The sequence below is a fragment of the Dendrobates tinctorius genome, unplaced genomic scaffold, assembly GCF_039654945.1.
Source record: "Dendrobates tinctorius isolate UK_male_01 unplaced genomic scaffold, ASM3965494v1 ptg000203l, whole genome shotgun sequence".
Lineage (NCBI taxonomy): Eukaryota > Metazoa > Chordata > Amphibia > Anura > Dendrobatidae > Dendrobates > Dendrobates tinctorius.
This window is the reverse complement of record NW_027361870.1, coordinates 18,406,744-18,431,454: the sequence shown is the minus strand read 5'-3', so window position 1 is coordinate 18,431,454 and position 24,711 is coordinate 18,406,744. Positions and strand designations below refer to the sequence as shown.

General features: G+C 42.9%; 1 protein-coding gene across 10 annotated transcripts in view; it reads left to right on the top strand.

The window, feature by feature from the left end:
- The window catches only part of PLCB4 (phospholipase C beta 4), a 380,991-nt gene that overhangs the window by 290,407 nt on the left and 65,873 nt on the right, over positions 1-24,711 (top strand). For 9 of the 10 annotated variants that reach the window (XM_073553858.1, XM_073553856.1, XM_073553855.1 and 6 more), the window contains 8 exons: positions 2,301-2,385; positions 2,521-2,580; positions 9,327-9,417; positions 11,897-11,992; positions 13,136-13,236; positions 15,460-15,498; positions 17,528-17,669; positions 22,520-22,604. In XM_073553858.1, coding sequence (XP_073409959.1) covers positions 2,301-2,385; positions 2,521-2,580; positions 9,327-9,417; positions 11,897-11,992; positions 13,136-13,236; positions 15,460-15,498; positions 17,528-17,669; positions 22,520-22,604 — 699 coding nt within the window. The remainder of the gene's footprint in view (positions 1-2,300; positions 2,386-2,520; positions 2,581-9,326; positions 9,418-11,896; positions 11,993-13,135; positions 13,237-15,459; positions 15,499-17,527; positions 17,670-22,519; positions 22,605-24,711) is intronic. The other variant, XM_073553857.1, reaches the window with a different exon arrangement.

Sequence of the window (24,711 nt, the reverse complement as noted above, 5' to 3'; positions counted from 1 at the left end):
ATCCTACTTTTTGCCCTTTCACATCATATGTGAATGATCCAGTCTCAGTTGCTTGTTTTTTTCCTAATCACTAGAGGATTAGAATGAGAGTAGTGTTTTCCCTCTTCCCTGTCTTGAGGTCAGATTTTCCTCTTGGTTAAAAAAGATTTATGGGAAAGTACAACTACCAAGTGTAATGTAAAATGAAGGTTTTTCAGCAAGCTCTGAAAATCTGTAAAAGCTTAAAGAGAATTTCCTCAAGCAACAAATAAATTACAGATGTCTAAAAGAGTGGAAACAAATTCCCCTCCGCAGCTCCATGTTTATTACTGACTAGCTGAAGAGCCCGGTGTTGCCCCGGCATAGTAACTAACTGCCGTCCCGCTCTCTCCCTCCGAAGCCCAGCTCTCCACCTGCCGTCCCCCATTCTCCCTCAGTAGCCCCTCTCTTCATCCACTGTCCTGCTCTCTCCCCCCCGCAGCCCCTGTCTCCACTGGCCGTCCTGCTCTCTCTCTCAGCAGCCCCTTTTTCGCTCCACAGCCCAGCTCTCCATCCACCGTCACTCTCTCTCCTTACGCAGCCCCACTCTCTTCCTCAGCAGCCCCTGTCTCCACTGGCTGTCCCGATCTCTCCCTGCACAACCCTGCTCTCCACTCGCCGTCCCACTCTCCACTCCGCAGCCCCTGTCTCCACTGGCTGTCCCACTCTCCTTCAGCAGCCCAGCTCTCTACCCACGTCCCGCTCTCCCTTAACAGCCCACTCTCCACCTGCGATCACACTCTCCCTCCACAGCCCCGCTCTCTCTACCTCCACAGCCCCGCTCTCCTTCCACAGACCCGCTCTTTCCCTCCACAGCCCCGCTTTCCATGCGCTGTCCCGCTCTATCCCTCCGCAGCCCCGCTCTCCATCTGTGTCCTGCTCTCCCTCCACAGCCCCGCTCTCCATGCGCCGTTCCACGCTTTTCCTCTGCAACCCCGCTCTCCAGCCACCAGTGGGCGGGGCTATGTGTAGTAGGCGTGGCTTGATACATATACACACATACATACCCTCAGCTTTATATGTATAGATTTGCCCCATTTCCACTGTCTAACAAGTATTAGTGGTCATTACTCTTCCCCCACTCATCCTAGCAGGTTGTGCTAATTGCTTTGATGTGATAGGAGTCACATTTAGAATTAAAGGGGTATCAATTGAAAGTTATCCCTTATCCATAAAATAGGGGTTAACTTACTGATCGCTGGAAGTCGGACAACTGAGATCCCCAGCGCTTCTGAAACCGGGCATCTGGATCCCGAAATTGAGGCTTGTAGAACCCTGTCTTGAAATGAGCACAGGTGCACATGGGCCACCTCTTCTCCATTCATTGTAGGGCTCCCGGAGAAAGCCAGAAATGGATAAAGGATTATTTTCAATTGTGGGAATTTAAATCGTCTGTCTGACTCCTCAAGAATACTCCAGATATTAGGGATGGTTTGCACATAACAAAATGATCCTCATGGATCCAGCACTATCCTCCAAAAGCACAGGAAGCGATGACATTCTGTTCTTCTGAGGTGCATTCCGTGACATCATGTCCAGTCACCTGATCACTGCAGCCAGTCACAGGCCTCAACTCAGGTGACTGGACATGATGTCATCAGAGACCAACAGAACCGCCAGCGCTGAATCAACATGAATGTGCGTCATATTATTACAGTATATGTTTCAATTATGCTTGCCAATTCGAACATTTATTTAGCAGTCGGACAGCGCCTTTAAAGTCAATCTGTCAGCTATTTTTTTTTATGGATTATGAAGGCTGCATCATATAGGGGCAGAGAGCCTGATTCCAGTGATGTGTCACTTACTAGACTGCTTGGTGCAGTTTTGATATCTAATTATTTTGTAATCCCAGTTTTCTCTGTTGTAGATGCAGCAGTGCCAAGAATGCTGAGCCCTGTATAACCCCGCCCACACCACTGATTGGCAGTTTCCTGTGTACATTTTACATTGTCAATCAGTGGAAGAGGCGGGGTTACACAGATTAGCCGGACTGCCGTACACGTGACACCTAGTCCTGCAGTGATAATATCCCGCTGATAACACCTATTGTATTAAAAATACAGCACACAGCCTAATAAGTGACACATCCCTGGAATCAGACTCTCTGCCCCTACATTACGCCGCGCTCAGAATAAATAGCAAAAACTTGCTGACAGATTCCCTTTAAGAAAATAGCATATGGTACTTACCGTACTAAGACCGATACTGAAAATGTCCTTACCACCTAAGTTTAGCGACTAAGTTGGTAAGCATCACGTAATATTTCACTTCTGTTTTAGCAAATATCAACAGTACAAGATGTCCAAATACTGTGAAGAAATATTTGGGGATCTCCTACTGAAGCAAGCCCTGGAAACACATCCGGTATGTGATTTACTGTGCACTTTTATTGGTCGGGGCGGAAAGTTGTCCTTTTTTTTTTTCTCTTCTTGTACTGTCGTTCACTTCATTGTAGAACTCGCAGAGTATGAAGCTGAGAACTATCGTTCATTCCCACAGGAATATGTCACTGCATTCAACAAGCAAGGCAAAGGAACGCATGCTCAGCTCACTCATGAAGTAAAAACCCTCAGCTTTACTGCCACCTACTGACACCAAAATAATTGCAGCTATCCATAGGAGTGCCATGGCTTTGACGTGTCAGGCTATGCTGATGCATGCGGCTCAATAATTCTGTCTAGTTTAAATTGTGTCCTATCGGCCTTTTTTTATCCATGGGATGTTGGGTGGAATCCATAAGACTAAAGGCATGATTCAGGCTTGTATACATCCAATCTTAAGACATCCGATCACCGTCCAATCCTGCCCTTAGTCTTCAGGTAGAGGTTGCGCACACACTACACGCTGGGACTTGTTGTTGCACAGACACGTTTTTGTGGAAAGTATGAGGCTTATGTAAAACATGATGCAAATAGATCTGTCCGAGTGTCACCAATTCCTTCATTTTATGGCGAAACATGAAAACATTTCATTCAGGTGAAGTTTCATGGATCGAAAAAATGTTCCTCCAATATAGTCAATATTATAAAACTAACCCCATCCTGTAGGGAGCCAACAGATTATGCACATATTAACTACATATACAATACAGAAAGCCATATTCATCAGGAGTCCTGCAGGCGGGGTGAGGAGGAGATTGGGCTTTATCTACCGGATCAGGTTTAAAACGTTTGGAAGGTTACAGACCCGGTCTATAAAATATTTACATTTTTAACATCTATAATATACCGTTACACATAGCGACGCTCCAGCCATTCCGACAACGATACGACCTGGTAGGGATCGCTGGTGCGTCGCTACATGGTCGCTAGTAAGCTGCTAAACAGGCAGATCTCTTCAACAACGAAGGAACGATACAGCGATCCGTATAACGACCTTGGCGGTCATTGGGACCTTGTCACACAGCAGCTATTCTGAAGACTCCCGCCTGCGTCCCTGAGTTCTGCGTCGCCAACGAGGTCGCTCGTCGGCGTCAAACACAGCGATGCATGCTGGCCAGCGGGACATCAGCGATCAAAATATGGCCTGGGACATTCAAGCACGATCAGCGATGTCCAGCGGGGGGGCGGTCTTCGCTATGTGTCACATGTAGCGAGATCGCTGGCAAGATCGCCGTTACGTCACAAAATCGGTGACGTTTCAGCGATCTCGCTAACGATCTGGTTATATGAAACGGGGCCTTAACTGTGCTGCTGTACTATAAAAAGCGTAATACAACCTAACACGAGAACACAGTACAAAGAAAAGCATTGGCACCCACAAGTCACCTCATTTCATTTTGTATATATCAGCTGAACCCACCTATCTAAATAATGTATGAGGGTCTTTTTAATCTCCCCCACGGTGGCAGGTAAGGGAAAGCGAGAAAGAAAGATCGGAAATGTTGGATATCATCATACCTGATTCTTTGGTTCTTCGAGATTTGCTGCTGCCAAAGGTTTAGCCAGTTACCCTCTTCAGATGGAAATATTTGCACACTTATCTGAGCCAGGTTTTCGCCTCTGTAAGGCTAGGTTCACATTACGTTAAGTAGCCCGTTCATCGCATAGCGTTGACGGGCTGCGTTAACGGTATAGCATAACGCAATCACGTTATGCTATACCCGCTAGCGCAGATGATTCATCTGCGCTAGCGGTGTTGGAGCCTCAGACGCTGCAGGCCGCGTCCGAGGCTCCGTCACTGAATGACGGCGGATCGTGAATACGTGGCGCTTTACAGCATGCCCGACAATGGGGCTCAATGGTAGCGTTAATGAACTGCGTTATACCGCGGTGTAACGCAGTCTGTCTAACGGACTGCCTAAACGCAGTGTGACCCCGGCCTAACGGTCATGCACAGATAGGTTCTAATCATAGAAGTCTATTTTGCTTTAAATAATAGCTAAACTTTTTCATTAACAGATTTTTTTTTCTTCTCTCCCTAACACTATGCTGCAATGCCCAAGTCGTGCTCCTTTAGAAGCTGCTTTCAACTGTTGCTCAGCAAGATCTGTACACTATATTCAAATAGTCTGTGTACGGGATCTTCATTAGCTGAACGTTTCTGCTCTCTAGGACAGTGCTTAGACAAGTAAATTCCCTTACACAGGCTTTTTGAATATAGTGCATGGATCTTTTCTGAGCAGCAGTTGAAAGCAGCCTCTAAAGGAGCATCAACTTAGTATTGAAATAGCACTGCAGTATAGTGTTTGGGAGAAAAGGAAGTAAAATATGGTAATAAAGTAAGAAAATAATTATTTAAATTACGGTAGTTACTCTTTAAATCTGAGCTGAACATTATTGTTCTTTGGGACAAAACACTTTGATTATTAAAGGGCTTCTGTGTTTGCGAAGGTCCAAAGAAAACAGCGGTCTCCAAGTTGATAATTTGGTGTAACATCGAGACATCACATTGAGCACTCAAACTTGTAGAGAAGTAGATGGCCAGAGCAGGACTGTATCTTGTGTTCAGGTGCTTGGTGAAAGACTCCATAGAATTTCATAGTTGAGGCAACTATTAGTGATGAGCGAGTATGCTCGTTACTCGGGTGATCTCCAAGTATTTGGATGTGCTTGGAGATTTAGTTAGTGTCCCCGTAGCTGCATGATTTGCGGCTGCTAGACAGCCTGAATACATGTGGGGATTGCCTGTTTGTTAGGACATCCCCACATGTATTCAGGCTGTCTAGCAGCCGCAAATCATGCAGCTACGGGGACACTAACTAAATCTCCAAGCACATCCAAATACTCGGAGATCACCCGAGCATGCTCGGGAAAACCTGAGCAACGAGTATACTCGCTCATCACTAGCAACTATACATTAGTAAATATGGAGGACTTAGGGTACCGTTACAGATAGCGACGCTCCAGCGATCCCGACAACGATACGACCTGGTAAGGATCGCTGGTACGTCGCTACATGGTCGCTAGTAAGCTGCCAAAGAGGCAGATCTACTCAACAACGCAGCAACGATGCTGCGATCCGTGTAATGACCTCGGCGGTCGTTGGGACCTTGTCACACAGCAGCTATTCTGACGACTCAGACCTCGATAGATGTGAGTTCTGAGTCGCCAACGAGGTCGCTCGTCCTTGTTATGGCGTCAAACACAGCGATGCATGCTGGCCAGTGGGACACCAACGATCAAAAAATGGCCCAGGACATTCGAGCACGATCAGCGATATCGCAGCGGGGGGCCGGTCTCCGCTGTGTGTCACACGTAGCGAGGTCGCTGTTGCGTCACAAAACCTGTGACGCTCCACCGATCTCGCTAACGATCTCGCTATGTGTGAAGTACCCCTTAGTCATATGTTTCAGAAAGCCATCAAATCCCTTTAACCTTGCCCTGAACACTCATGATGAGATCAGCCACCACCAGAGGTTCACATGAGAGATGTGTTCCCCTCTCTCTATGGAGGTGATAGGCTCCTCCGGTGGTGGCACCTCCGGTGGTGGCTTATCTCCCTTAAGAGCAAAACGATCAGGTATGTTGAAATCCAGCACTTCTTTCTTTTTACTTTTTTCTGCCATCAGTGAAGAGTTGGGACGCCACCATATACTTTACATGTTGGCAGGTCCTGTGGGTCCAGGCAGAATTCATCTGATATGTATGGCAACGTTAACAGTTCGGTAGGCCTGACATATGTGTTATCCGTTAATGTGTGCATATGATATAGACTGTTATCTTCTTTCTTATGTGGTTACACCAGATCTGCTCAGCTGTCTGTCTAATCTTAGAACTCATTGTTGCTTCTATTGCATCATGTCATGTATTGCATAGCCTTGATGGTTTTGGTACCTGGGCACTGACCTGGAGTTGAGTTTTTGCTGGTGCTCGGGCACATCTCCCAATGTTCCTCCATAAAAATAGTACAAGAAAATGCTCCTTAAATGGAATCTGTCACCAGGTTTTTTCTGTCTCATCTGAGAGCAGCATAATGTAGAGATAGAGACCCTGATTCCAGCGATGTGTCACTTACTGGGTTGCTTGCTATAGTTTTACAAAACCACTGTTTTTTCAGCAACAGATTATTCACACAGAAAGCTGCTGATCATTGGTGTGTGTGGAGTTATACAGAGTTTTTAATCAAAATTGCAGAACCTAGTAACGCAGGAGACAAATTGCAGGAATCAGGATCTCTGTCCCCACATCATGCTGCTCTCAGATGGGGTAGCAAAAACCTGCTGTAGGAGTCCTTTTATTTTTTCTGAGCTTGTTCAGCTACACCGTTATGGGTATGCCGACCGGTCCCTCTTCCGAATATGCCTCACCTGATCATTTTCATGAGGCTGGCTGTTCTAAGGACGCCTATACATTGGGTGGTTTGCCTGGGAGTAATATCACTTGCTTTCTACTGTTGTTGCTGATCTTTTTCTTACACGGTATGACTTCATTGCTTCTTCATTATATTATTTTTTGCTGAAAAAAAAACAACTATATTTCTGTCTTTGCAAAAATTTTAAATCAGTCCAATCATCAAACTTCGCACTTCCTAGTCCTGCTTAAAGTTATAGTCAAGTAGGTTTTAAAACCGGACCGGAGGCGATTTATTGATATTTTTTTTTTAGTCCTTTATTTTTTTTTTTTTAGTCCTTTAGGCTTTTAATATGTATGTAAACAGATACTTATATTAGCAAAGTACATTTTGCTAATTATTATTATTTTTGCTTAATTTTTGCATGGAAAAGAATCACAGAGAGGGAACCAGATCCAAACATCAGACACAGTGACAGGCTTTTGGGTCTTTTTACAAAGCGAAAAAAGGGATTATAATGATAGTACAAAATGAGTAAAATATTACACAACTGTGAACTGGAAATTGCTTGCTGTAAAGTAATAGCGAGCTTAGATCTCTGGGCTCCAGGCCTGCCTCTGTATTTTCAAGTCATTATAAAATGTAAAAAAAAAAATAAAAAAACAGAATGTTAAAGAACCAACCTGGGAGAAAAGAGGGAGAGACACCAAAAATGTTCAACAAAAATATAAGAAAAAATTGTAAGGGAGTGGGAGCGGGAAGACTGTGGGGAAGGATAAGGTGATGAAGGATGCTAGAACAGCCATAAGGCTGAGTTCACATGTCCAGTGAAACCAGTAAATCAAAAAACTGAATCCATTATAAACTGATGAAAAACTGATGCACTTTAAGGCTATGTTCACACGTTGCGTTTTCGCTGCAGTTTTTTTTAATCCAAATTAAAAGCTGCGTTTTACAGTGACAGGAAAAGATTTCAGAAATCTCATACACACACGTTGTTTATTTTCCCAACTGAACTGGAAAACTGCAGCGTGTCCCTTCTTTCAGCGTTTTTGCAACGTCTTTTCAGCCATAGAAAGCGACGAGTAAGTGGAAAAACGCAGCAAAAACGCATTTATCTTATCAGGTTTTGGTGCAGAAAACTCAGGCACAACAGGCGGTAAACTGTATCAGCATGAAAAAGAGACAAATCTAATGCAATGCAGTATAAAACGCCATGCACGTAAAGTAAAAAATTATTTTTTATTTAATTTTTTGGTTTAGATGTTTTAATTTTCACATTTCATACCAAATAACCTGTTAAATGAATTGTTACAGCCATGTGGATACCTAATATGTGTCGATTTTTTTTTTTCTTTTATTGCTCATTTTTCCCACTGTGGCTAGGGCATTCATAGGAGCCCCAGTTACAGGGGAAAACAGTCACTTGCTGTGCCATGTGACACAGGCAAAGCTGCACTGGGTCTGATAGGACTCAGCGATTCGGCTATGACAGCAGAGACCCGATGATCATGTGATCGCCAGGTCCTCCAGAAGCATCGGTGCTTCCATTCACTACATAGTACTCACGGAGTGCTATCTAGCCAATAAAGGAGAATACAGGAGTGGTAATAAACCGCTTCTCTCTACCCCCAGAAAACCAAGCTGTGTCTGACATCTGGGGACCAGAACTGATCCGGCTTTATTGGAGTTTTAACCCCGCGCTGTAAATTTACAATACTGATAGGCTAAAACCTCAAACAAGCTCCGCACTTGATCGTTATCTGGTTAAAAAGTGTATGTTACACAAGTAAGAAAACAGATATGACCAAAAACGTATATGCGTTTGTTCTTCCATTATTGGTAGAGTTCAGATTTCAGGGTTTGAACCCCTGAAGCCCCATTATATGCAACTGGAACTGACATGTAAGATGGCATCATGTAGGTATGCATGGAAAATCCAGTGATCCTGGGATTAACAATTAGTCTGGGAGGCAGGAAACATTCTCCAGTCTGTAGTAATGTGCCTTGTTTAAATTAATGCCGAGATGTATAGAACCTCGTGTCCGTGAAACAATTTCATGGAGCCGGTCTGAAGTCTGACAGGGCTAGTCCCAGATATTTCCTGACACTTTTTTTGCCAGAGCTAGCTTCATGCTGCATGGTTAGGAGGGAACAATTAGTGTAATAAATCTCATTTAATGCTTTAAGCTTGTGGTCAGGGCACGTTCCTGCCAAAAAGGAATGCCCTAGAATTGACAACCCTTTAACAGTAATTCTCGACACATTGAGCACCGTGCAGTATGTATATTAAGGCTTATACCCAATTGTTGTCTTCTTGCAAAAAGTCATTTGATTATTGGAAAAGTGGGTAAAGTAAATCAAGCAGTGTGATCAACACTTTACATCTAGGATGTAGTCAAGTACAAGAGTGTGCAACCGTACACCAAACACAGCCGCATTCCCACCGTATGAGGAGCTCTGCACGCCTGCATGTTTCGCACTATTGTTATTGACGTTCATGGGGCGCGGTGACCCAAGAGAGATCGGACTAATTGCATTTTTGGCGTATTTTTCTTGATCCTATTTTTCAGCTGGATCCTGGGAAATCGTTACCTTCTCCAAATGACCTGAAAAAAAAAATTCTCATCAAGAACAAGCGTCTAAAGCCTGAAGTGGAAAAAAGTATGTGCCCATATATCCTTCTCTTTGCATTGCTACCACAAACACTGTACCATGATAATTGTTTGGTTAAATTAGTGCATAACTCTACAAAACCAGTATATAAATAGAAGTGACGGCAGTGAATTATTTTCTGCGGGAAAAATGCAAAAATCCACATTAAAGCACAGCTCCGGCTTGGCTTAAAAATAAGCAAATTCCATTAGGCTGAGAATAATTCCCTAATGTATTGTCATCAGTCAAATCACAAATCATAAGTGCCGGACAGCTCCTGGGAAATCAGATGTCTTGTGGTTGTTCTTAGCCCCTATCAGATTGTATCTGTGATTTTGCTGATGACTGTATATTAGAGATATTACACATAATGCATTTCCCTAATATGTTCTGTTATCTATATAACCATAAGCTAAGTGTATTGCACATTTAGAAAATAAATTAAAAAAAATATTAATTTGCATGATAATTACTGCAGTATTATTAAATAAATAGAATATATCATACAATAACAAAAAAAAAGTTAAGTCACAATTGGACACTAAAAAAGTACCTCTCGCCACATCAAAAGTGTCCAGTTTTTGCTCTTATTTCATTCCTGCTGCTTATGTAATTATTCCAATTTGGTTTTTTGTTTTTTTTTGTATACGCAATACAGTTTCCCAGATATGGGCTTTTTTTATTTAGTGCCAATTAGGGATGAGCGGACCTGTGGAAGTTCTGGTACCTAATCCGAACTTTAGTCCAAAGTTTGGTTCAGGTACCAGAACTGTACCCGAACCTAAACCCCATTGAAACAACGGAGACCTGAATTTTGGATCTGGAAATAATTCCCTCTCTTGCTCTCCAATGGACTCACCTCGGAACTCCGAACTTTGCAAAGGATTTCTGGGAGAAGTCCATGTTCGGTGTTTACCACCTTCCACCGGATCTCCTGAACGAACCCTGAACTTTTAATTCGGGTTTTATCATCTCTAGTGCTCTTTATGGTCTCTACCAAGGGGGTGTCTCATGTGTCTTAATACTACGTTGTTACCAGTGCCCCTTAGTAAACACCATAAAAATTAGGACCAAATAGAAAGACCCATATCTGTGGGAACATATGTCGATTTAAGAAAAAAAAATGCAAATAGAAAAATCCCCAGAGGAGCAGTGGGAATAAAGTAAGAGTGAATACACTTTTGACTTGTTAACAGGCCCTCGTTAAAGGGAATTTGTCAGTAAATTCAACCCTCCTAAACCTTCTATACGGACATGTAGTGTCACGGGTTTACTGTGATGGTGAGGAGCCAGAATACCGCAGTGTCTGATTTCTCCTACTCCTGCACTTTTTAGAAGCACTTCAACTTCATGTTAAATGGTGCAGATTTCTTTTAGCAGTGCAGGGGTTAATCTCAGTTGACAGCTCTTGCAAGCTTTCCTGCATTAAGGCTCTTAGGTGTTCACTGTTAGCCACTAGCATCTCCTATATTATCTGGTCCCTGGCAAGCACTGATTGCCAGAGATAGCTTCATGCTGCATGGCTAGGAGAGAACAAGTTGAGCTAGGGCGCCCCTAGCGTTAGGGACAGAAAAGGAAATTTCTGTAATCTGATCAATAGTTCCTGAGAAATCCACATTTTGTTTAATATGTAAATGAACTGTTAGGATCTATGGGCCGGACATAGATCTTTCCGAGAATCTGACTCCAGAGCTTACTTTAAATAAAAGGGGGCGTTAGCAGCGTGAGACATGTAGATCAGGAGAGCAGACTGTCAGTCATTACATGTCTCACACTGGTAACGCCCCTTTCATTTAAAACAAGCTCTGGAGGCAGATTCTCAGGGAGATCTGTGTCCGGCCCATAGATCTTTAACAGCTCATTTACATATTAAGAAAAACATTTAGTTTTCAGGAACCTTTTATGGTATCGCAGATATCAAGGTATCATTTTATTCAGCTTCTTATTACTTACATGCCCATATAGACGCCTCAGGACGAATGATCCCAGTGTGAAAAATTGTGAGCCCTTCCGGACACTATGACTTATTGTATGTGAGTCATTAAAAGCCTCTAGTTGGCAACATAAAGACAATAAAAAGCCTACCATACTTTGCAATATACCAGCAAAATAATGGGCCCAGATGCATAATGATACCAATACAGCCTAACAAATTTTATAGCTGCAGATTATTTTTGGTTCACACATCTTGCTATATGTGTCTGATACTTTCCTGCACTTATTTATATTTTTTAATCTGTTTTTTATTTTTTTTCATCTGAATATATTTATGCCCTGCCTTCATATCTGCTAGATTGTACCACATACTTAATAGAACATAAACGTCAAGCATAAATAGTAAAGTCTGAACTAACCCAAAACTGAAAATTATTTTGCGTCCCATTACCCTCTATCGTCTACATTGTAGTACAGTCACCTAAGTGTATGATACAGATATTATTATTTGTTTTACCACATGGTCTTATACAATTGTCATTTGTGTCAACAGAACAACTGGAGGCTTTAAAAAGTGTGATGGAGGCCGGGGAGACGGTGGCCCCTGCTAGTATCCTTGAAGATGACATTGAGGAAGAAATTGAAAATGGTATTTATACCTCACTTAATACATTGTGTGACAGTGTTTTTTTTTAAATATTTTTGCAGTGTCTTTTTGATTTGTTTTGCAACACCTGAAAGCAGGAAGCTCTTCCTTTCTGTATTCAGGCCATTGCAATGGAAACTTGTCATGGTTGGATGAAGTCATGGTCTTTCTAAAGTCTGATGGGAAGGAGTAACATAATCGATACCCTCCCCTCCATCCTATTGAGTTGATCCCTGTTAATAGTGATCTATTGGTCAACAGCAGGCATTAGATCACTATTATTTGTGATCATAGAATCACAGAATGTTAGAGTTGGAAGGGACCTCCAGGGTCATCGTGTCCAACCCCCTGCTCGATTAATATAGGATTCACTAAACCATCTCAGACAGATGTCTGTCCAGCCTCTGTTTGAAGACTTCCATTGAAGGAGAACTCACCGCCTCTCATGGCGGCCTGCTTCACTCATTAATCACCCTCACTGTCAAAATGAGAATAAAGCTGAACCCTCTACAGTGTGACAGCCCTTGAGATATTGTAGACATCTATTAAGTGTCCTCCCAGTCTTCTCTTTTGCAAGCTAAACATTTCCAATCCTTGATAGGACATGGTTTGCAGACCGGTCGCTCTTCTCTGAACTTGCTCCAGTGTGTTCATGTCTTTTTAAAAATATGGTGCACGAATGTGGTGATTGGCACACAGAGGAATGATCGGATTACACAGCTATCTCAGTTTCTTCGAGACATAGGAAATAAAAAAAAAAATAGAAATAAGTAAAACTAATAAAATCGTAAAAAGTGAAAAATTAAACAATGCAAGATAAAAAGGACAGGACCAGTTGGACGAAATATGTAGGTGTGCTCCGCTGCTGGAGTAATACGATTCTTCAACAATGATGATGATAAAAAGGTTTTTTATTCACAACATATTTCAATGCCATGCCGGCTTCTTTATCAAGTGAAAAATTAAATGTCAGGACTGGACCAGGATGCATAGGCCAGCAATGACTATATAAGTGTTGTAAGGAGATCTGCAGGGGATTAGGGAGGATGAGTATAACTTGTATTATTGGAAAATTGTAAAACTATATTATTATTCCCTGAAACATTAAACATTCCTTTAAGTAATGTGTTTGTTCTTCTATCTCAGCCGATCAGGAGGAGGAAGCACACCCCGAATACAAGTTTGGAAGTGAGCTCTCAGCGGACGACCTGAGTCAAAAAGAGGCTGCGGCAAACAGCTCGAAAAAGGTAGTGTTCTTTTTTTTGTTATAGCATGATACTATATGGAGGACTATGAGAGGTGCATTGTACTATAGGGAGGACTATGGGGAGTGCATTATACTTCTGCTTTGAGGCCCCATGACTGCTAGGTCTCCCCTGGTCAGTCTAATGTTTTATTTTTTTCTTTTATACATTAAAGAACAGAGTGAGAACGGGGGATATGTACCATGATGGGGGATATATATACAGTTGTGGCCAAAAGTATTGACACCCCTGCAATTTTGTCAGATAATACTCAGTTTCTTCCTGAAAATGATTGCAAACACAAATTCTTTGGTATTATTAACTTCATTTAATTTGTCTTAAATGAAAAAACACAAAAGAGAATGAAGCAAAAAGCAAAACATTGATCATTTCACACAAAACTCCAAAAATGGGTTAGACAAAAGTATTGGCACCCTCAGCCTAATACTTGGTTGCACAACCTTTAGCGAAAATATCTGAGACCAACCACTTCCGGTAACCATCAATGAGTTTCTTACAATGCTCTGCTGGAATTTTAGACCATTCTTCTTTGGCAAACTGCTCCAGGTCCCTGATATTAGAAGGGTGCCTTCTCCAAACTGCCATTTTTAGATCTCTCCACAAGTGTTCTATGGGATTCAGGTCTGGACTCATTGCTGGCCACCTTAGAAGTCTCCAGTGCTTTCTCTCAAACCATTTTCTAGTGCTTTTTGAAGTGTGTTTTGGGTCATTGTCCTGCTGGAAGACCCATGACCTCTGAGGGAGACCCAGCTTTCTCACACTGGGCCCTACATTATGCTGCAAATTTTGTTGGTAGTCTTCAGACTTCATAATGCCATGCACACTGTCGAGCAGTCCAGTGCCAGAGGCAGCAAAGCAACCCCAAAACATCAGGGAACCTCCTCCATGTTTGACTGTAGGGACCGTGTTCTTTTCTTTGGATGCCTCTTTTTTTCTCCTGTAAATTCTATGTTGATGCCTTTGCCCAAAAAGCTCTACTTTTGTCTCATCTGACCAGAGAACATTCTTCCAAAACGTTTTAGGCTTTTTCAGGTAAGTTTTGGCAAACTCCAGCCTGGCTTTTTTATGTCTCAGGGTAAGAAGTGGGGTCTTCCTGGGTCTCCTACCATACAGTCCCTTTTCATTCAGATGCCAATGGATAGTACAGGTTGACACTGTTGTACCCTCGGACTGCAGGGCAGCTTGAACTTGTTTGGATGTTAGTCGAGGTTCTTTATCCGCACAATCTTGCGTTGAAATCTCTTGTCAATTTTTCTTTTCGGTCCACATCTAGGGAGGTTAGACACAGTGCCATGGGGTTTAAACTTCTTGATGACACTGCGCACGGTAGACACAGGAACATTCAGGTCTTTGGAGATGGACTTGTAGCCTTGAGATTGCTCATGCTTCCTCACAATTTGGTTTCTCAAGTCCTCAGACAGGTCTTTGGTCTTCTTTCTTTTCTCCATGCTCAATGTGGTACACACAAGGACACAGGACAGAGGTTGAGTCAACTTTAATCCATGTCAACTGGCTGCAAGTGTGATTTAGTTATTGCCAACACCTGTTAGGTGCCACAGGTAAGTTACAGGTGCTGTTAATTACACAAATTAGAGAAGCATCACATGATTTTTCGAACAGTGCCAATACTTTTGTCCACCCTCTTTTTTATGTTTGGTGTGGAATTATATCCAATTTGGCTTTAGGACAATTCTTTTTGTGTTTTTTCATTTAAGACAAATTAAATGAAGATAATAATACCAAAGAATTTGTGTTTGCAATCATTTTCAGGAAGAAACTAAGTATTATCTGACAAAATTGCAGGGGTGTCAATACTTTTGGCCACAACTGTACAAGCATGGGACCCAAGATAAGGGACATATATCAGGATGAGGCACATTAATCTGAGAATGGAGGGCACATACAGTATATATATAGACCAGGATGGAGGACATTATATAATCAGGATGGGAGCACCTCGATCCAAATCTGGCATTGGGGCCCATCAGACTCTAGTTATGCCACTGGGTTCACTAGTTGGTATAATTACACCCATTAAATGGCCCAAACAGCATCTAAAAAGAAAGACCCTAATTTTTGGCAATGCAGAGCAGATCATATGATCCTTTTTAGTCTCGTAAATCGATTGCGGACATAAAAACAAGCTACTTTGTTATACATCTTTTCAGAGAAATCATAATTCTACTTGTGTTTCTTTTTTTTTAGGTCATTGAAGATCCTGAACAAGAAAACAATAACAAAAAGGTGAGAATAAAGCAACTCTGCTGTTGTGCAATCATATAATCCCATTAAAAATATGAAACTTTAATAAATTGAGGTAAAAAACACCCCCCTAGTGCAATAACACAATTAACAAACTCTATACAATAATAACCTACGATAGCCCTACACTAGCCTGCTATCCCTTCCTGACAGTGGAGGCTGGCACCCTAAAAGATACGATTTGGCGCCCCCACTCTGCGGCGGCTGTCCCAGACTCACCCTAAATGACCCTTATAAACTACAGGTGGGAAAACAATAAGCAAATAAAAGAGATGAAAGATAGTGCTTACTATAATACACAGGCTATTATTGTACAAATATAGAGAAACCTCTTGTATAACCAATAGATAGCAGCAAGTCTTGTCTTTTTGGGTATTAATAGACCACAGAAAACATAGATTCCATATGCATTATCAAATAAAGCCCCAAAAAACAGTTCTCATAAATTACAATGTACAGGGAAAACATCTCAGAATTACTGGGATATGTTGAAGCATTCCAGAGTTATTGCACCACATAAAGTGACACTGGCCGGATTTAAAAAAATTTGGTCCGGTCACTAAGAGGTTAATAAACCTTCAAGTGAAAATGGCCATTTGTGACCGTAGTTACCGATTGTCAACTGGTTACATGATCGTCAACGATAATTCATTTTGACGAGCAAACGTTCCTCATCATTCACCTGCCAGACATATTGAATTACCGTATTTTTAGAATTATAAGATGCACTTTTTTTTCACAATATTTGGGAGGAAAATGGGGGTGCGTCTTATAATGCGGATATACCTTACTGGCTGCGGTGGAGCAGGGTCCCAGGGTCGCTGCTGGAGGAGACAAGAGTGGCGTGTTACTGCAGGCTGGGATGAGGGGTGTTTGGAGGTGCAACACTGCAGGTGTTCGGTGATGTGTGGGCTCCGCCAACATTTTGTGAAAGCCCGGGACCCTCGCACTTCCATGGTTTACATTGCAGTGGACTACGGGAAAATGACTGCCGGGGGCAGTGCATGCACAGATGGAGATCTCGGCACCAAGATTCCGGGAGATGAGTTCTGTGCCAAGATCTCCTTCTGCGCATGCAGCCATTTTCCCAGAGTTCACCGCAAAGTAAACTATGGAAGTACGGGGGCTCCGGGTTTTCAGAAAATGTCAGCGGAGCCCCCGCACCGCCGAACACCCGCAGTGTCGCACATCTGAACACCCCTTTCTCCCAGTCTAGGGTCTGCAGCATCGCCCCACTCCTGCCTCCACCAACAGCGACCCTGGGACCCCGCTTCACCGCAGCCACCACCCCGGTAAGCAATAAGACGCATGGATTGTAAGAAGCACCACCATTTTATTTAAAAAAAAAACTTTTTTTTCCTATTTTTTTCCTCAAAATTTGTGGTGTGTCTTATAATCTGGTGCGTCTTATAAACCGCAAAATACGGTACTTCAGGCTCATGAAGGGCACTGGCGGCATTGTTGGATGATAAATTCCAGTATTCGCTGCTGTGATTTGCCAATTTTTAACTCTAAGGCCACGCTCACACGTTCAGTATTTGGTCAGTATTTCACATCAGTATTTGTAAGCCAAAATCAGGAGTGGAACAGAGGAAAAGTATATTAGAAACACGTCACCATTTTTCACCCACTGCTGGTTTTGGCTTACAAAAACTGAGGTAAAGAACTCGCCAAACACTCAACATATGCACGTGGCCAAAAGACTTTGTTTTAAATTCATATTCGGCACTAGAGCATTTAATAAGAGGCTTTGCAGAAGTGGACAACCCCTTGAAACTGTTTCAGCAGACACGTGTAGCTGCACCTTTTGAAGCCAGTTCAGATGTAAATGATAATTTAGCTCCACACTTGTCCCAGTGATAACACTGGGCTGAACTCAGAGAGTAAGGATTGTGAGAGATTAGACTTTTATACCTTGCAGATGTTGAAGCTGTGACTATGGATCCTGTACGTAGCAGGATAGATGAGGATGTGAGCAGTGATGACGGTGTACACCCATTTGTCATTTTAGGGCGCAATAACTGCAGATGATGAACAAGCGTGGATGGCGAATTATAAGTACGTAGGCGCCACAACCAACATACATCCGTTTTTATCTACAATGATCAACTATGCGCAGCCAGTAAAATTTCAAGGTTTCAAGGTGGCAGAAGGTAAGACACAAGCCGTACCCTATACACTATGTCTGTGAGATGTTTCCATGCAGCAACGCTCAGGTCAGGGAGCGCTTTTCTCAAATCATGTCATTGAAATCTCACTCTTCCTGAATTAGAGGAATTGGAGCAGCCCTAAAACCTGTGGATAAAGAATGCTGGGTAAGATTTGCAGGCAGTTTCTACATTATAATGGGCATATTTGTCACACCGCCATGTGGCCGATGCCCCCATGGGCAGGGTGACAGCTGCAGTGCACGGTCCTTGCTCCACCTTAATGTCAGACATCAGGGGCAGGGTGACAGCTGTAGTGCACGGCCCTCGCTCCACCTTAATGTCAGACATCAGGGGCAGGGTGACAGCTGTAGTGCACAGTCCTCGCTCCACCTTAATGTCAGACATCAGGGGCAGGGTGACAGCTGTAGTGCACAGTCCTCGCTCCACCTTAATGTCAGACATCAGGGGCAGGGTGACAGCTGCAGTGCACGGTCCTTGCTCCACCTTAATGTCAGACATCAGGGGCAGGGTGACAGCTGTAGTGCACGGTCCTCGCTCCACCTTAATGTCAGACATCAGGGGCAGGGTGACAGCTGTAGTGCACAGTCCTCACTCCACCTTAATGTCAGACATCAGGGGCAGGGTGACAGCTGTAGTGCACAGTCCTCGCTCCACCTTAATGTCAGACATCAGGGGCAGGGTGACAGCTGTAGTGCACAGTCCTCGCTCCACCTTAATGTCAGACATCAGGGGCAGGGTGACAGCTGTAGTGCACGGTCCTCGCTCCACCTTAATGTCAGACATCAGGGGCAGGGTGACAGCTGTAGTGCACAGTCCTCGCTCCACCTTAATGTCAGACATCAGGGGCAGGTTGACAGCTGTAGTTTAGTCCTCGCTCCACCTTAATGTCAGACATCAGGGGCAAGGTGACAGCTGTAGTGCACGGTCCTCGCTCCACCCCAATGTCAGACATCAGGGGCAGGATGACAGCTGTAGTTTAGTCCTCGCTCCTCCCCAAAGAAAGATCTTGGGAAGAAGATTAAAAGATAGTAAGAAAGATTAGATAGGAAAAAAATGGGGGAGAGGGGAGGGAAGAATTGGTAAGGAGTCTTAATGGGCAACCTCCCAACCTCAGTCAAGAAATGCTCACCCATTAAAATTATTAAAACAACTTTTAAATCAGTAAAAAAGTTAAAAAAAAAAGGGAGCAAGAAGTGAGCATAAGTAATTGTATCACATGATATATGTACTAGAGCTGCACTTAGCAAAGAAGACACCAGATGGAGCTATTTGCGCAATTTTTCAGTATCCGCATATTTTCCTTTATTTCCAGCAATTTTTCATCTTTCAGCAATTCATTTAACGTTTTATTGTAAACCTTAATGCATCTCTTATTTTTATAGCTCTGTTTGTGCATCTTAATTAATAGTCCTTTATGTTATTCATGTCATATGTGCCCTTTACCCTACTGATATGGCATAAAATAAGTGCAGTTTTTCCATAGTGCATAGCCCATTACCCCCTGATCAAGCCACAGCTAAGGTGAAACCTGTCAGGGAAGCTATTAAATATTTAATCTATAAAGTCCGGAAATGAGAGCCCTGCAATCATTAACTTCTAAAGTATTGCAGGTGAGTACTGAAGCCTACCAGCAATTGTACCAGAGTTCCGAGTCAGCCGCTTTTAACGACTAAGTAATTAATATGGTCCTTATAGTGACACCAGGATATAATAGCGCACCATGGAAAAACTGCACTCATTTTACACTGCATTAGTGGAGCAAACAACACATATGAGATGAATAACACAAATGTATAATAATTAAGACACAAGGATGGAGCTACAAAGATGCATTAATAGGTTTTACCACAAGACTTGACGTTAAAATCAAAGCGATATTAATAAACGCTGGAAATAGAGCAAAATACCTGCGATTACTGAACAGATTTGATAATGGCGCCATCTGGTGTCTCCTTTGTTAAGTGCGGCTCTAATGCCCTAATAGTGCGCAATTAATTGGGCTTACCGCCCTTTATTTTACTTTCTCATTTTTGGGTGTGAGGGAACATTGCTATTTAATGTACCAAATTAAAGGTTGAGTTTAATGAGTGGAGAGAAGATTTGGAAGCTTAGAGTCCCCATGGTCCACTAAAGGCCCACAAGACTGTCAATGTTTCCTACCGTTATGACATACTTAGGTATATGCTGTGCCTCATTCATACAGAAGCATAGAAATATCACAGTACATGCATTAAATTTTACAAAAAATAATAAATTGAAAATCCTTTTATGGAGGAAAGTAAAGCGATGAAATAAGGGATATTGGGAGAAAAAAAACCAGTAAAAAAGTTCATGTAAATTAACTTTAGGCACGGATGGCTTTAAAATCAGTAACTGGGGAATACTCACCTGTTGTCTCATGAGGATCCAGCGGAGATTGCTCAAGTGGTTTATGCTGGAAGCTATGATGAGCCTAATTTAGTAAGAAGCATGTACCGCTTGTAAATCACCCACATATTACACCATTGTGCGCTTTATTTAGAACTAGCTGAAGTGCCCGGCGCTGCCCAGGCATAGTAACTAACTGTGTGGTTAGTTATAGCAAATTATCATTATCCTCCATCCCATAGTCGAGTGCCCATATACCCATCACACATCCTCCATCCCATAGACTTGTGCTCATATATCCATCACACACATCCTCCATCCCATAGTCCCGTGCCAATATACCCATCATACATATCCTCCATCCCATAGTCGAATGCCCATATACCCATCACACATCCTTCATCTCATAGTCCCGTGCACATATACCCATCATACATATCCTCCATCCCATAGTCCCGTGCCCATATACCCATCATACATATCCTCCATCCCATAGTCTCGTGCCCATATACCCATCATACATATCCTCCATCCCATAGTCCCATGCCCATATACCCATCATACATATCCTCCATCCCATAGTCCCGTGCCCATATACCCATCATACATATCCTCCATCCCATAGTCGAATGCCCATATACCCATCACACATCCTTCATCTCATAGTCCCGTGCACATATACCCATCATACATATCCTCCATCCCATAGTCCCGTGCCCATATACCCATCATACATATCCTCCATCCCATAGTCTCGTGCCCATATACCCATCATACATATCCTCCATCCCATAGTCCCATGCCCATATACCCATCATACATATCCTCCATCCCATAGTCCCGTGCCCATATACCCATCATACATATCCTCCATCCCATAGTCGAATGCCCATATACCCATCATACATATCCTCCATCCCATAGTCGAATGCCCATATACCCATCATACATATCCTCCATCCCATAGTCGAATGCCCATATACCCATCACACATCCTTCATCTCATAGTCCCGTGCCCATATACCCATCATACATATCCTCCATCCCATAGTCCCGTTCCCATATACCCATCATACATATCCTGCATCCCATAGTCCCATGCCCATATACCCTGTGAAAAATGAGGATGAATGAACTCATGGAGATCAACATCCAACACTGCGGAGACACCATCACGTGTTTCTCAACGCAGTGATTCTAGAGCAATGCCCCCATTCCTTATGGGAAATATGCAAAAACATGCAAAACACAAGCCGCGGAGACACCATCACATGTTTCTCAACGCAAGCAATGACTAGCCAGGTCTTTCCCTGGGAAGGAACAACCACGGGAAGGGAAGTCTCCAATGAAGGAAACCACCTGTGCCAAAACATGGTATCCATCCACAGACAGCTGTTTCGGGGTATTGCCCCTCATCAGTGTGGAGTAGGAAACTGGCTGGTAGGAGCAATGCCTAGTAAAAGACTGTGAAAATGAGGATGAATGACCTCATGGAGATCAACATCCAACACTGCGGAGACACCATCACGTGTTTCTCAACGCAGTGATTCTAGAGCACTGCCCCCATCCCTTATGGGAAATATGCAAAACATGCAAAACAGAAGCCGCGGAGACACCATCACATGTTTCTCAACGCAAGCAATGACCATCCCATAGTCCCGTGCCCATATACCCATCACACATCCTCCATGCCATAGTCAACCATTATGACATCATAATGAGGGGCGGGGCTTGCAACCTATGATGACATCAGCGTCGCCATGGCAACCATTATGACATCATAATGAGGGGGCGGGGCTTGACACACACACACTTTTTCCCCATTATGTAGATAGGGGCAAAATTATTTGGTGAATTGGAACGCGCGGGGTTAAAATTTCGCCTCACAACATAGTCTATGCCGCTCTCGGGGTCCAGACGTGTGACTGTGCCAAATTTTATGGCTGTAGCTGCGACGGTGCGGATGCCAATCCTTGACATACACACACACACACATACACACACATACATACATACACACACACACATATACACACACATACATACACTTGAGCTTTATATATTAGATGGTTATGGTATAATGTACACCGGGCTTAATAAATCTCCCCAAGAAAACGCACATTTTTATGATTGTAGTTAGTCATTCATCCACCAGAGGGAGCTTTATAACAGCGAAACAGCGAGAGCAGATGGCTGTCCACTATTCAGGCTAAATTGTGCCGCTGGTTTCACATTTACTATCAATGTGATGTATGTTGAGTAAGGGATTAACATATCATGTTCTGAGGGCTTCACCTTTCCTGCAAATGCGATTGTTATGGAAATGATGCCCTTTGATTCCCTGTGTGATTGCTGCCTTTATAGAACCCATGTTGGTGTGCAGAGACGTGAATGCCAATAACAGATATAATAGCGGAGAATAACATGACATGCTAACGTTACTTTCTCTTCTATTCCTTCTTTAGAACGGAACATTCATTTCAACATGTCATCCTTCAATGAGTCAGTGGGGTTGGGGTATCTGAAGACCCATGCTATTGAGTTTGTAAAGTATCCTTACAGTTTCTTTGTAAAACCTAAACCCCCACCGGGGTAGCATTAATCATCTATTCGGTGGATAGGTAATATAGCTTAGGACAGAAATCTCCACTTATGAAAAAATAATGTATGTAAGTAAATCCTGATCAAATGCTGGCATGTGAGATATGTAGGAATCAGGGTAAGAACAAGAAAATTGAAAGGTTTTCACCATAAAAGTCTAAGAACATCTTTGACATATCCATTTTCAGACCCCTGATATGAAGTTTTCAGCCTGATACGTTTCAGATTTTTTTTCCTATGTGGAGTGTCTCTCCCTGTAATATAGGCTGGATGTGAGGTCTGTGTATATCCAGGGTGCTGCTGTCTTTACTTGTGTTAATGTCTCAGCAGAGCTCCAATACTTTGCTTATTTCCGCTCTATGTGTTTTTCTACTTGTCTATAACCTGTATTCTGTGCCCTTCCTGAGATACTTTCTTCCCTCTCCACTGCACTTGTGCGTACAATCCGCTCCCTACTGCCACTTCTCATGGTAGTTGTGTAAAAAGTCAGTTACTTTCATCCAGAAAAGTGGCTTTGAATGGGTGAGTCTCGTCCGATTTATCAAGTAAACTAGTGCAGGCTGTGATTATTTTCACACGCAGATTCAGTCAGTGAAAAAAAGCGCTCATGTGCACTGCCCAGAATGCTGTAGATAAGCCCCTGATGGAGGTGGCCGCATCTCATATCGGAAAAATGAGGTGACAGATTCCCTTTAAACACGTGTCGTCAGTGTACGGTCCGTGTGCCCGTTTTTCCCATCAGTGTCATGAGTGGATAAATGACTTACAAAGCTTCTTCTGATGCCATCCGCGTATTTCACAGACCCATACACTTGTTTTGGCCCTTTTCATCCATGCTGCTGAAAAAAACGGACAAGTCTCCATGAGTTTTGCATGGACACAGGGTTTGTGAAAAAATATTCACATGTGAATAGCACCATACAGTTGTGGCCAAAAGTATTGACACCCCTGCAATTTTGTCAGATAATACTCAGTTTCTTCCTGAAAATGATTGCAATCACAAATTCTTTGGTATTATTATCTTCATTTAATTTGTCTTAAATGAAAAAACACTAAAAGAATTGTCCTAAAGCCAAATTGTATATAATTCCACACCAAACATAAAAAAGAGGGTGGACAAAAGTATTGGCACTGTTCCAAAAATCATGTGATGCTTCTCTAATTTGTGTAACTAACAGCACCTGTAACTTACCTGTGGCACCTAACAGGTGTTGGCAATAACTAAATCACACTTGCAGCCAGTTGACATGGATTAAAGTTGACTCAACCTCTGTCCTGTGTCCTTGTGTGTACCACATTGAGCATGGAGAAAAGAAAGAAGACCAAAGAACTGTCTGAGGACTTGAGAAACCAAATTGTGAGGAAGCATGAGCAATCTCAAGGCTACAAGTCCATCTCCAAAGACCTGAATGTTCCTGTGTCTACCGTGCGCAGTGTCATCAAGAAGTTTAAAGCCCAAGGCACTGTGGCTAACCTCCCTAGATGTGGCCGGAAAAGAAAAATTGACAAGAGATTTCAACGCAAGATTGTGCGGATGTTAGATAAAGAACCTCAACTAACATCCAAACAAGTTCAAGCTGCCCTGCAGTCCGAGGGTACAACGGTGTCAACCTGTACTATCCGTCGGCGTCTGAATGAAAAGGGACTGTATGGTAGGAGACCCAGGAAGACCCCACTTCTTACCCCGAGACATAAAAAAGCCAGGCTGGAGTTTGCCAAAACTTACCTGAAAAAGCCTAAAACGTTTTGGAAGAATGTTCTCTGGTCAGATGAGACAAAAGTAGAGCTTTTTGGGCAAAGGCATCAACATAGAGCTTACAGGAGAAAAAAAAGAGGCATTCAAAGAAAAAAACACGGTCCCTACAGTCAAACATGGCGGAGGTTCCCTGATGTTTTGGGGTTGCTTTGCTGCCTCTGGCACTGGACTGCTTGACCGTGTGCATGGCATTATGAAGTCTGAAGACTACCAACAAATTTTGCAGCATAATGTAGGCCCCAGTGTGAGAAAGCTGGGTCTCCCTCAGAGGTCATTGGTCTTCCAGCAGGACAATGACCC